Raw genomic sequence first — 14,434 nt, 5'->3', positions numbered from 1 at the left:
TTAGGCATGTGTGGGCAATTTTTTATGAAATTCGTGGCAAAATTCGTGACAAATTTGCCACGAATTTATCCACGAATTTAATTTCTACTAGCCTATTTTTAAAATTCGTGATAAATTTACCACGAATTTTAGGATTAAAATCCGTCGCAAAATTATACTACAAAAAGTAAATTGAGCCACGGAAAATTAGCGACGAACGTTTTTGTCCGTCGCTAAAATACAAAGAAGTCGATCGCAAATTTCGAGTTCCCCGCCCTTACTCCCAATTTGCCCGCCCTCTCCCCCCATTCTCTCTCTCTTTTTCGTTTCTCTCGATCAGATCAGATCTGCTTCCGCTTCTCATTCTCCTTCTCCTTCTCCTTCTTCCCTCTCCCCCACACCCGCAGACCTCTCGCGCTCGCTAGGGTTTTCGGTACCCCCTTCCCCCCCGCGCTTCCTCCCGCGACTCCTCCTCGCCCGTGGCCTCCGGAGCCCTAGAGGAAATCGAGCCAGAGAAGAGCAATCTCCGATTCGATCCCTCCCAGAGCTCACCGTCCATGGCGATCATCTCCGACTTCGAGGAGGAAGAGGAGAAGCAACCTGAGGCCAAGCCCTCGGCTACGTCCTCGGCCTCCTCCTCTGCCGCGGCGGAGTTCAGCGCGAGGTTCGATCCGTCCAGCCCGCTGGGGTTCATCGAGGAGGCCTTCGAGTTCGTGGCCGAGCGGAGCGATTTCCTCGCGCATGAGGCGGCGGAGAGGGACGTCGCGGCGGTGTTGAGGGCGGTGAGGGAGAAGCAGAAGCAGAAGCTGAGGCAGATCGAGAGGGAGAAGGACAGGGAGCGGGAGAGGGCTAAGAAGGCGAAGGCGGCGGCGGCGGCGGCGGCGGCTGCGGCTAAGAAGGTGGAGGAAGAGAAGAAGGTGCAGGAGGTGGAGATGAAGGATGCGGAGGAAGAGAAGGAGGAGAAGAGTGGAGCGATAGGTAAGAGCTTTTGATTTTTCTTGGACAGTGTCGTGATTTGTTGCTTGCTACGCATGAGCGCGATGAGTGCCTGTCGAGACGCTGCTGGGGTTGAGACATCTGGGAGATTAGATGAGAAGTACATTACATAGTGATCGCTCATGATGTGGCTCTTTTCTCCTGCTATAGTTAGGCTGTGACGGTTTCGGGGCCGTAGTCATCTATATAGCTTGGATCTTTTCTCTGGTTGGCTATTTAATGGCGATGGGCAGGGAAAATGTTTCATTCTATTATGCTATCGATTTCGCTAAAGTGTGGATATTCTTTGATGGGTACTTGCTCCTTTGTTCAGCAATCTGAACTTTCCCGAATAATTAAATTTCTCTTGTGTTGATCTCTCCTATAATCTGTTTAAGCGTGCATTGGCTTTTTCAAGTACTCTAGTGATGGAAGGTTTGCTGTAAGCTTCTTGCTTTTGGTTTTGGCGATGTCTTCTCGTTGCAGTGTTTGGTTCTTGCAAGTTTTTTTGCGTGCTTATGCTTGATTGGATCTCCCATTTTCCTTGGAAATTAGGAAAAGAAGCTACTTCGCAAGTGTAATCTTGTTTTTTTTTTTTGGTCATACGAGCTGGAAAACTAGGTGATTCTGATTATGGATCAACTGTAATCATAGAATGTCTGATTGTTTTGTGGAACTTCGGGATTGGTTAGTGCCTTTCAGCCTTTGGGATTTAGCATGGCTGGACAAAAGATTTAGGACTCATAATTAAAATTGTTAAAGACCAATTAAAAAGTGATAACTTGACCACCTCAGCATCAACATTTGATATGGACCAATAGTTATGACTTTGACAATCCCCATGCCCAAATTGTGAACTGAGCCTGATTTTAGCTCTTGCATTGAGTATGATTCAGATAGCTTTAGCTGAGATGACCAGTTAGGTTACCCAGTGTGCTTTGGAAAGTGTGACTCTATAAGAGACTGTCTTGTTATGATTCCTTTTACAAGGTGGATGCATATGTTTAGTAGACATATTTTGTAAAATATACCACGTTGCCTCCGTAGTTGCTCTGACATTGTTTCTGGTTGAACAGTGCCAAACAAAGGCAATGGCCTTGATCTTGAGAATTATTCCTGGACTCAGACTCTGCAGGAGGTTACCGTCCATGTTCCAGTTCCTAAGGGTACTAAAGGGAGGTTTGTGGTATGCGACATAAAGAAAAACCACTTGAAAGTTGGACTCAAGGGTCAACCTCCTGTCATAGAAGTGAGTGTGCGTAATTTGAGTTTATTTAATCAGCTTGCTTTATTTACATAACTCTCTTGACCATGTACGATTACTTGCAGGGGGAGCTTTTCCAGACTGTCAAGCCTGATGATTTTCAGTGCCTTTTCATGATCTATTGTTCAGTCTAACCACCTTACATTTTTTTTACTTATCAAACTTCAGAGAAAGTAGTAGCACAAGATGCAAACTCAAAAAGAGTGACTAATTGCGTTGTCCCTGCTCATAGGAGGTAATACTCAGCTGTTTATTCTTATTGATTTTACTGATTGAGCTACTTCAGTATGGCTAGTAACGTCAATTTTCTATCAGGTCAAAAGTAAGGGGTGTGCTCCTGCAAAATCCTGAAGATGTATAGCTAGACGTGGGAAGTTATCCTTCAAGATGGTTTACTTTGTTCTGTAAGTACAACATTAGGTGTCGGAATCAGGAGCAAGATGTTACACCCAACCCTTAGGATAAACGCTTAGTTTTTTATTTTTATTTTTGAAGTTATAATTTCAAGTCTGTCCATGTTTGTGAAATCTAATTGAGCTGGTACATATTCTTGCCTAGAAGGTCTTGCAATTTATGGCGTATGAGTTTCTGCTAACTGGAAGAGGGAAGTCATCATTTACTTAAGTTTTTTATTTGCAATATGTAACTTATTGATGAATTACATTGGGAGAGTCTCTGCATCTTATTTAGTAAATGCTTGCTAAATTTCCATGTTGTTGGTCATGCTTGCTGATCACACATGATAATGCAATAGTACCCAGCACTTGTGAATGGTGGCAAGCAAATAGATATTACGTGATAAACTATTCAAGCGATTATGACCACACTATTTGGATGCTTGGATTATCCTGTCTAATATGTCTGACATGGAAAAATCACGCTATTTGGATGCTTCAAGTAGTCTCTGTTAATGCATGATCGATGTTGTCCATACCAATAAATTGATTCACTAGGTCGCTTTTCTGTAGTTCTGGATTTTGTAGAGGAGACTGATCAATGCTTATATATGAATTTTTTTTTTAATTCACTATAAATAATATGCAAGTTCTGTTTGTCTTTGTTATGGTTCAATCATAATATAGCTCATACGCTTATGAGTGGCAGGTTGCAGGATGTAGTGCACAGTGAGAGGCGTCTATATCTAGTTTTTGAGTACTTGGACTTGGATTTGAAAAAGCACATGGATTCATGTCCAGAATTTTCTAAGGACACCCGCACGATAAAAGTGAGTGAGCTCTCTTACCCTCGTGGAGGTTTATGCTTTGTGTGATTTTCACAATGGTGTCATAAGCTTATTTGAGCTTTAATTTACAGAACAATATTGCAGTAACTTATCTTGGTTCTTTTTGTTTGGGTGTGCTATCTTCTGGATGGCATAATAAATCTTAATTCTGCAACGACCAAAACGTCGAGTCCTGTTTGTGCACTTTTCCCCATTAAATGGCTAATGCATTAGACTTATTCACAGTGGACTACACCCTGCGTTTGCAAAGATGGGTTAAAAATATCTTCATGGATGTCTGATTGCATTCCTTGATAGGCGAGTGATCTTTACACTGTTGACCTTATTGTATGTTTTGCTATCAGTGAACCTATAGAAACTGGTAATGGACCATCCTCTACTGAAAATTGTAGATGAGGGTCGAGATCATGTCTCCTTTGGTGCCCTGAACCAATGTAATGAAATGTATGAAGTGATATTAAATTGCCAATCCAGCATTCTTATCACTGATCCAGAAAATGCTCTGCATGGATCCTAGAAGAAGCAAGATGCTCTGCAAGAACTTCACAATCTTATTACCTCGAAGAGATCCCGAGCATGGCAAAATACCCTTGAGAGGATTATGTTCAAGTACATTGAGCTATGTGTTGATATGCGGAGGGGGAGATTTGCCAAGGATGTTCAAGTACATTGAGCTATATGTTCAAGTACATGGAAAATGTAGATGAATGTATTTCATTTTCATGTTATTATAATAGTTTGATCACGTTGAGCTATATGTTCAAGTACATGGAAAATGTAGATGAATGTATTTCATTTTCATATTATTATAATATTTTGATCACATTGAGCTATATGTTCAAGTACATGGAAAATGTAGATGAATGTATTTCATTTTCATATTATTATAATATTTTGATGTTATTAAGTGCTTAATCAATGTTAAATACAAATTCTAGAAATTAATTTTGCTTTAAATTACATTTAAAATCGAATAAGAAAATGAAATACATTCATTTTGGTGGGTAATTTAAATTACCCACGAATTTTGCCACTAATAAGTTCGTCGCAAAAAACTGACAAAAAAAAATTTAGTGGCAAATTAGCCACGAATTTTGTCATGAAATGTGTTTGTCGCAAATTAGCGATAAATTTTGCCATGAATAATTAGCAACGATTTTTGCCACGAAATTATTTCGTCGCAATTTCGCGACCAACAAAAAATTTTTTTTGAAAAAAATAGCGACGAATTTTGCCACGAATACAGTTTATGACAAATTAGCGACGAATTTTGTCACGAATATTTAGCGACAAATTTTGCCACGAATAAAGTTCGTGGCAAATTAGCGACGAATTTTGCCACGAATACACTTCGTGGCAAATTAGCGACGAATTTTGCCACGAATACAATTCTTGGCAAATTAGCGACGAATTCTGCCACGAATAATTAGCGACGAATTTTGTTTCGTGGCAAATTAGACACGAATTTTGCCACGAATAATTAGCGACGAATTTTTTTTCGTCGCAAAATTTTGCGACGGCCTATTAGCGACGAATTTTTTTCCGTCGCTAATTTCGTCGCAAATTCGTTTAGCGACGAATTTTGCCAAATTTTTCGTGGCAAAATTCGTGTCTAAAACCAACTTTTTTTGTAGTGAGAAATCTATTAGTTTCACTTATCTTTCTACTTATGTCTGTACATGAAAAGGGAAGTTTCTTTAAAAAAAAAATTTCAATGTCTTGAGCAAATTAGCCACCCCTATGATGTTGTCATGAAAAGGGAAAGGAAGAAAAAATATATATTCTGAAAAGAATTGGAAAGTTAATGGAAGCATGGCAACAACAACACAAATATGAGGGGGAGTGAAGAAAAGAAAAGCAATTAGAAAAGGAGCGGAGGGAGGTGCACTGCAGATTCCGCGCTTCCAGTCTTGCACTCCAATCATTCATCCCCCTCTCTCTCACACAATCATTTGGGTAAAGTCATGCACTTTCCCCTCTCTCTCGTGTGATTGCTACGAGGAACCAGTGGCTTCCCAACCCCCCCTCCTCTCTCTATCCCTCTCTCGTGTGATTGCTACCAGGAACCTGCGGTGCACCTCCCTCCACTCCTTTTAGAGAGAGAGAGATGTTATCTGTATGATTTGTGAATTTCATGGCCCGTGAGTTGGAAAATTTGATAGGACATTAACCATTTAAGCTCACTGAGCGCTCATCAAGGGGTTGCCCAATGAAGAAATTTGATTTGAAATATCCGAGCCACGAGACACGATCCATGCCCATGTGCTGTGCATGATTGGTGAATTTCATGGCCCATGAATTGGAAAATTTGATAGTACATTTAACCAATTATGAACACAGAGTGCTCATCAGGGGGTTGCCCAACGAGGAAATTTGATTTGAAATATACGAGCCACAAGACACCGTCCATGCCCATGTGCCCTACCTAGCTCAGTCTTTCCATTCACAGACCACACAGGCTTTGAACTTGATCCCTAGCTGTGGTCACAAATAGCAGGAGTAATTAAAGTCTCCCTTTCATATGGGAAAATCATGACAAGAGTGAGAGAGTGAGTGAATCAAAGGCTCCTTTCACTCCTAGAATTTAAAAGCTCCCTTGGTTTCCTTTGTAATGGTGGAGGCCATTGTGCACCCGGACCGCTATTTTCATTCTTGATTCGGTGAATTAAGATGAGCAGGAAAAATCACTTGACATGAAGGGTAAAAAATTGAAGGATTTGGTATGATGTGGAAGGGGATTAGGTGTGCCAGCCCAGTTTCCGGGTGGGTCCTTTGAACCGGTCGAAATGTCCCCAACAAATTCACCTAGTGTTCTCCATGAGCCCTACACTACCGCAACATCATGTCCTCGACGAGCTCCATCTTTGCCGAGAGCTCACATGGCCGAGCACCACACTACCGTCGCCTTATCGATGACGCTAGCCTTTTGCCGTGATGACTTCAAGCCAACTGTGAGCTTTGCCGAGCTACGAAGCAGCCTCGTGCCAAACTTTGCTGAGATCTCCATCGACGAAGCTGCTAGTTCTTCACAGCACTTGTTGTCTCTCGTCGCTCGCACCACCGCCTCCATACGACGGCATTTCAACTATGAATCTATGATTCGCTGCTAGAAGCTCCCGTTGGTCCTTGTTCGTTGCCGATTTTTTCTTCACGGTTTATGGAGTTTACTTACTGCTACTTGCTGCCCGTGATCTTTGCTATGTATTTCTCGATCAAACTTGGTGGTCTTCAATGTCTAGGTGTCGTCGCTCTTGCTGCCAAATTGACCAGTGTGGCTGTGGGTTCAGAGTAGCTGCCCTGTTTTCTCTAGCGACCGAAAGCGAGAGTGAGAGAGGGATCGATGAGGCCAAAGGCCACCAACAGCGAGAGTGAGAGAGGGAGGCAAGGCCACGAAATGAGTGAGGCAAGAGACTGAGTGAGACAAATAGGAGACTAGGGTTTTGATTTGTAAACATAAAAATTAATATACATATGTACCGGTTTGGTCTGGGTGGGTTGTATTCTAGTAAATTGGAACTAGGAACCTAATCAATCCCCATGGGAACAACCGGTTCTAGGCTGGTTCAATTCGATTTCGGGCAGTTTCCAGTTCTTTTGCACACCCCTAGCTCAAAACCATCATTTTGGACCATCTCTATATGGGATAATAGTCCAGAAAGTAGACAATTAGCCAATTTTGACCGAAATCACTAATGTGGACGCTTGTTGTCTATCGGCCACCTTATATGACGTGATTGGCGCTGATGTGAACAATTTTTACTTTTTAAAATTTTTTTAATTTTTTTCCTTTTTCTTTTCTTTTCCTTTCACCCGTGGCCTGTACTTGGCCATGGTTAACGAGGGCATCACGGCCTTGCCAAATCTGACACAGGCTTGACCCTCCTAGTTAGGGCGAGGGTTGCCCTCACCTTGCTAAAGGTTGAGAGGGCGACCCTTGCCTGCAGCTTATCGTTGACCATGGCAAAAGAAAAAGAAAAGGAAAAAAAGGAAAATTTCAAATTTTTTTAAGTAAATAAAAGTTGTCCATGTTAGTGTTGGCCTAAGTAGCATCGACATCAACACGCGACACACGACACGACACGCTAACACGTCATTTCTAAAAAAAATAGAGAATTCTGATACGTTGGGACACGTTATATATTAAATTTATATTTTTATATATACATGATAAATTATCATTTTTATGATTATTTTAATTTATTAATTAGATTCAAATTCACAAATAGATAAATAATAAAAAAAGTACCAAAAATAAATTTATACCAAAAATATTAATCTACCATTTGTTAATCATTTCGAATTGACAAATTCAACTGTATTCTGTTCCAATAATTCATGGAATCTTGGAAAAAGAGATTGTGGTCCGTGTTCTCTATTGTTTACCCAAAAAGAAACTCCAAAAAAGAATGAAAGTTGTCCGAATCTAAGGGTGCGCATGGCAACGATTCTGTGCCCGGGAACTAATTCTGTGCTCGGGAATTGATTCTGAGCATTTGAAGGCGTTTGGTAACGGCCCAAAATTTCCATTCCTAAAATAGTAAAAGAACATAAATGCGTTTGGTAAAGGTATAAAATTTCTTTTTATTAATAATATTTTAAATATTTTAATATTTCTTTCTTTTTTTCTTTTTTTTTCTTCTCCTCCTTCTTGGCCATGAACAGAAAAATAATTTTTTATTAATAATACTTTTATTAAAAATAATTTTTTTATTTTATTTGGCCATGGCCGGTAAAATATTTTTTTATAAATAATTTTTTTATTAGATAAAAAATATTTTAATTGGAAATATTTTTTTCTTTTTTTTGCCATGGCCTGGTCGCTTGCCTTGGCCGGTAAAATATTTTTTTTAATAATATTTTAATAAAAAATATTTTTATTGAAATTATTTTTTTTCGCCATGGCCTGGTCGCTGGCCATGGCCGGTACAATATTTTTTTTATAAATAAATTTTTTTATTAATAATTTTTTTATTAAAATATTTAAATAAAAAATATTTTATTGAAAATATTTTTTTTATTTTTTTTCGCCATGGCCTGGTTTCTGGCCATGGCCAGTAATTTTTTTTATTAATAATATTTTTTATTAAAATATTTTAATCTCGCCAGATACGGCGAGGGTGGCCCTCGCGCCGGACATTAGAAGCTACATTAAAAACCAAGAAAAAGAAGAAAAAAAAAAACTGATTCTCATTTTTGTTCTCAGAATCAAGAAGCTACTTTTTTTTTATTCTTGATTCTGCTCCAAAACTGATTCTGGGCACAAATTTGCAAGAATTTGTGCCCATAATCAAAAAATTAAATAAACGGATTTCTATTCCCAAACTGATTTTGGGAACAAAAGAACAGAATCAAATACTATTTGGTAAGTTGCCATGCGCAGCCTAAGTCACCCACGTTTGGGTGGAGCGCATGTCCAAGCATGTGAGAAGAGGTGCTTCGTGGTTATTACTTTCAAGCATCCAATTTCCACTTGGGGTGAGCATGGTCCGGGTTGGGCCGGTCCACCCCCTAACCCTAGGACCAACCCGCACAGTGTTGGTCCTCAATTTTTGGGACCCAGGACCGACCCTATTGAGCCTAGGACCGAGGACCGGACCGACCCAATGGGTTCAGACCGGACCGAGCGCGGTGAGTGGCGAGCGGCAAAAGGCTAGCGGCGAGCGGCAAAAGGCTAGCAGCGAGCGGGACGAGCACTTTCAATAACAAGACTGCAACCCACAAGATGCAAGGAAATTCATAGAAAGACCAGCATTTTCACGACCAAATCACTAGCAAATGTCAACAAAGGGAATATGCTATTGAGGAAAACTCCTATTGATTTTGAAGTTGACAAAACCGTCTATGTTATTGTAAATCTGATACTTATTCCGAACTATTCTATTCCAGGAATGTATATATATTATGGAAGCTCAGAAGAAAGTTTTTCAGACTTTACAAGCTGGTAAATACATTATTGAAGACCCACATAATCTAAGTTCTGAGACTCAGACGCTGAAATTATTCAGACGCAGATGGAGAAATTTTCAGAAGCAGATGCAGAAGCTGAAATTTTTTAGAAGTAGACGCAGATGCAGAAATTCTTCAGATGCAGAACTCAGAACGAAAAACAATAGCTAGTGATCTGGTATGGATTTCACAGAAGGAAAGCTTTGATCTCAATCAAATTGATTGACAATCAAAGATTACGACAAGCATGCATTACAACTTCACAAGCTCCACATCAAATACATCCGTAGCTTATATTATATATCACACATGAGAGTTTGCCACAAGTTCACAATAGTCAGCAAGTAAACACAACAACAACTTTCCTATTCTCAGGAATCAAAAGAGCAAGCAACTTATTAAACTTTGAGAGCTCTTTCACTTCAAGTTCCAACATCCTGAAAACAAATAAGTATAGATGAAACAAGTTTGAAATAATAGTGTTTACAATTTACAGACACTTTGTATTGAAGAATATGAACTTACGCATGAATAAAAGCAGCAAACAACTTCTCAGGCTTTAAGTGCTCTAAAACTCCAAGTTCCAACCTCCTGAAAACAAAACAACAATACGTATAGATGCAGATGATCACACAACATTAGTTATAAATTAGAACTACAAATTGAAATCAAACAATTATTGAAAAATCTCACCACATATATTCCTTTCGCTTCAACTTGTAAACTCTATGTACTGTTAATCTCCACGTTAACATGATCCATATCTAATAAAAAGAAGATATTAAATAAAGCATTCACTCATTAGATATACAAAATAATTACAAGATGAAAAGATATGGCCTTACCCAACTCAAACTTTTCCGCATTCTCGATGCACTCTTCAATATTAATCGGCTCGATAACCGCTCTCAACCAATCTTGAGTGCAAATCAAAGCTTCCAAGACTCTAGGAGTCAAAGAACTTCTAAAGCCATCAAGCACACAACCAGATGTACTGAAGGTAGACTACGAAGCAACGATGAGTTACGAGAACAGATAAAATATCTCGAGCCATCAAAGATAGAATTTTAAACTTTTGACCGGTCATGCTCCACCACATCAAAATGTCAAGATCGCGAGCCTCTTCAAGTTCAGCTTTAAGATACCGATCGAGTTCAGATAAGTTGCCCTCAGACTTCTTTTTCTCCTCATTAAGAAAGGCTTCATATGATGGCTCTTGCACGTAGAAATCCAAACCGCAATCTTCCCCTTCATTTCCCTCATCGCAATAAGGATCGCAACTACTACCAGCACTAGTAGAATTCAAAAGTTGACCACCCAAATTCTTATCACAAGACCCAAGAGAAGATTTCTCATAAAATTTAAACAAACGTTCCATGGCGAACTTCACCTTGTCAAACATCTCATCAACTATTGCAATATCATCATAAATGAGTCTACAACAATACCTCACATAATTCATTTTTTTCTAGGATCCAATGCACAGCAATCAACACCATCATATTCACTTTCTCAAAACTCCCATAGTATTTGTTAAACTTATCTTTCATTTTCGCACCCATAACTCTCACCCTAGGATCGAAAGCCTTCGCCGCTTCTTTCAGATAATTGAATAAAGAAGCTATTCCCTCAAAATAATCATTTGAAGTGATATACAAAGTCCCAGACATCTTGTTGGTTGCATCATAAAACTTCTTCAAAAATTTGCAAAGAATAATGGCATTTTCCCAATCAACACTAGTTGGAGTATCGGAGCTAAGCTCAGTTGAGACAGAAATATCTTCTCCATCCATCCTTTCAAAAGCTTTTCTTAGCTTTATGACGGTGTCTAACATTAGGTAAGTGGAGTTCCACCTAGTGGAGACATCAAGACAAACTGAACCCTTATAAGTGATCCTTGTTTTCTCAATGCAATCTTGAAATGCTTTAGCTCTCATGGGAGAACTTCTCACATACCTAACAACGTTACGAATACGTGCAATAGAATCGCGTACCTCAGCTAAGCCATCCCTCACAATCAAGTTTAATATATGAGCCGTGCACCTCATGTGTAAAACTTCATCATCTAAGATCAAAAGTTTATCTCTTGCAAACTTTTCTTTCAAATAACCAATGGCAACATCATTCGAACTAGCATTATCCACAGTGATTGTTGACATTTTTTTGTCTATTCCCCACTCGTAAATGCATTTCTCAACCATTTTCCCAATATCCCTACCCTTGTAACTAGGCAACACCACAAAATTGATGATTCTTTTGTTCAATTTCCAGTTTTCATCAATAAAATGTGCGGTGAGACATAAATAGTTCAAATTCTGAAGGGAACTCCATGTATCAGTCGTGAGTGCGATTCTAGAATTAAGCTTATGAAAGGAAGCCTTCAAACTCTTTTTTTCACAAAAATACAACTTCATACAATCTCTAGCCACCGTAAATCGTGACACATGCTTGAAGAGAGGCTGTAATTGATTGGTATAATCACGAAATCCAACATGCTCAGCCATCGAAAATGGTTGTTCATCAATTATAATCATTCGAACTAGCATTTCCCTACATTTCTCCTGATCAAACTTCCATGTCGTTAAAAAACTAGCACTTCCAATACTAGTATTTCCCCCTATCATTTGATTCCCACATACTGTATGTGATGCAAACAATTTTTGCTTCTTATCTATATTGCGAGGATACTTAGGGCACTTTCTCAAATGTTTCAACATAGTTGAAGTGCCATTATCAACATGGTACAAATACTTGGTCCCACAATAATTGCAAAACATTTCAAGTTTCCCGTTCGCGTCAGTTTTGCCTTTACGAAAATGACGCCAAGCTACTGATTTTCGCTTACTAGATTGAGGACAAGAACCGGATACCTTATCTGATGCCTCTTCAAAGTCATCTTCCCCTCCTCCATGTTCTAGTGATTCTGATTCAATTATTGGTGTTATCTCATCATAGGATTTCTCTACTTCCATTGACATGTTAATAGATCACCTGCTCAAATCAAGCAACATGTCATTAACGGATAAAATTTAAGGTCATCAAGATTCAAAACTAAAGCCAGAAAACCCATCTAAACGACTCCGAAACGCAAAAAAACGATGTCGATCACGGCGTAGCCGTGACAAAACTTATCATGACGGGTAGGCTTGATGGGTCTTGTTAAGCCTCCCAACCAGGCTTGAAGGTGAAAAAACATTGAGACCATATAAGAGATCTCAAGCACTTGTTAACTGAATACTTCACAAAAAAAAAAAAATTTACCAACATAGCAAACTTAATCGAACATAAAATACCAAGAATACCAATTCTAGAACACCAGCAGCTTGAACATACTAGTGACTGGTAAAAGAAAGCATCTTTTTGGGCATGGATGTTCCAAAATTTTGCCCTAAAGTTCTACCATCATGTTAACAAAAGTATAAAACTGAGAATCACTCGTGAGATAGGAGAGCATGGCTCGTAATCAAGGCAAGCATTTATAAAACTGCACAAGTACCAGAATGTTTTTCTTTTTATTCAGCAAGCTTGATGTAATTTAGTAGTTGCTATTGTACACAAAACCAAACTTTCAGAAGGGTTCAAAACAAACCTACAAGATGCAAATCACCAAAAGAATATCGGCGTAAGAACAAGCTAATCTCACATTCTCACTTGTGTTATCTGTTCGATTCTCTGGTCTTTTTTTCTACTATCGGGATTTATTCAGCAAGTCCAAGAAGAAGATCTCTTAATCACTGGCTTCATCTGCTTGTCCTCTTCCAGGGAAATCATTCCCAAGTGCGAAGGATCCTCCAGCATCATCTTCGCTACCAAATATCCTGCTATAGACCATGTTTGGTACTTTCTTGCTTGCTTGCCAACATATCTACCCGTTTTACCATCATAAAACGGAGATGCTACCGAAGACCCATCTAAGTGCATCATTTTGTAAACGACTTTTAATGGGTAGTTTCTCCAACTAAACTACCCATTTACAACCCACTACCCAGAGCAGCAAATGCAGAGGAAAAACTGGCGAATTTGACCAACCCATGTCGAGAATCGCACGAAACAGAGACGCTACTGAAGCACCGAAACATGCGAAAGAGGAATTCACACGAAATAGAGATGTGATTGAAACACGCGAAAGAGGAATTCATGTAGCATAACATCCAAAGCCCAGCAAAGTGTGCGGGTTTCTTCGCACACGTACACCCCCACGTTCAGGCGAAACGAAGCCACACCCCGCAAAAAATCGAGAGAGCAGCAAATGCAAAGGACAACCGGCTAGAGAGAGATAGCGAGAGAGCAGACCTGGCAGTCGCAGTGGAAGAGACGGAGACGGAGACCGGCGGACCCGACGGAGACGAAGACGGAGACCGGGCGATGGAGACGGAGACGGTGAGAGTCGGAGAGGAGAGAGTATCGGAGATTGAGACTTGAGAGGCGTTGACCAAGAGTGACTGAGTGAGTTTGTGTTGTGAGAGAGTATCATGATTTAGGGTTTTGAATTTTTTAAATTAAAAATTAAAAATATTATATTATATATATTATACTGGTCTGGTTTGGGTGGGCGGGTGGGCGGTTCCACACCCGGAATCGGGAACCGGACCGGTACCCACCGGTTCCAAAAAATTGGAACCGGGAACCGGACCGAAACCCTTAGAACCCACCGGTCGTGGTCCGGTTCCGGGCGATCCTGGGCGGGTTGGGCGGGTACCGGGTTTTTTGCACACCCCTAATTTCCACAGTCATACCTAAGAGTCAAGCCTATCCTTCTCGACTGTCCCACCCCACGAATGTTAACCAAACGAGCCACTTGACATCAGCAACTTTCCTAAATGACATATCATAAGAAAAAGCCAATTCATTTGCAGAAATAAATAAGACTGGGAATCTTGGAAAAAGAGAAAAGAGGGAGCAAAAGGGTGAAAATTAAGAGCCATTTGCAATGTCAAGTAAGGTCCCATCAATCGAAGTGACCGGACGATCGTACAATGTACATTGTGTCTTCCTGATGTTTCGTAATGACCCATCACTTCATAGAC

General features: G+C 39.9%; 1 protein-coding gene across 2 annotated transcripts; it reads left to right on the top strand.

The window, feature by feature from the left end:
• The first annotated feature begins 330 nt into the window (after positions 1-330).
• Positions 331-3,443, top strand: LOC115668719 (protein BOBBER 1-like). Of its 2 annotated transcripts, XM_056312911.1 has the most exons (5): positions 331-957; positions 2,031-2,203; positions 2,284-2,453; positions 2,534-2,622; positions 3,323-3,443. In XM_056312911.1, exons 1-3 carry the CDS (start codon positions 537-539, stop codon positions 2,350-2,352), a joined length of 663 nt encoding a protein of 220 aa, XP_056168886.1. In that variant the 5' UTR covers positions 331-536; the 3' UTR covers positions 2,353-2,453; positions 2,534-2,622; positions 3,323-3,443. The 2 variants fall into 2 exon arrangements, with proteins under 2 accessions (XP_056168886.1, XP_056168885.1); XM_056312910.1 differs by lacking the exon at positions 3,323-3,443 and having other exon boundaries at positions 2,534-2,813.
• The last annotated feature ends 10,991 nt before the right edge of the window (positions 3,444-14,434 follow it).

The sequence above is a fragment of the Syzygium oleosum genome, unplaced genomic scaffold (assembly GCF_021117445.2).
Source record: "Syzygium oleosum isolate NSW1041296 unplaced genomic scaffold, Sole_v2.1 Sole_v2.07, whole genome shotgun sequence".
Lineage (NCBI taxonomy): Eukaryota > Viridiplantae > Streptophyta > Magnoliopsida > Myrtales > Myrtaceae > Syzygium > Syzygium oleosum.
Note: the sequence above shows the minus strand (reverse complement) of the source record. Positions and strands in the feature narration are given on the sequence as shown.

Bases quoted from the DNA above. Each gene is read 5' to 3' on its own strand.
- LOC115668719 (XM_056312911.1), top strand. From the start codon at position 537: ATGGCGATCATCTCCGACTTCGAGGAGGAAGAGGAGAAGCAACCTGAG. The intron at 958-2,030 runs GTAAGAGCTTTT...CTGGTTGAACAG, and splicing joins GGAGAAGAGTGGAGCGATAG to TGCCAAACAAAGGCAATGGC. The intron at 2,204-2,283 runs GTGAGTGTGCGT...GATTACTTGCAG, and splicing joins GTCAACCTCCTGTCATAGAA to GGGGAGCTTTTCCAGACTGT.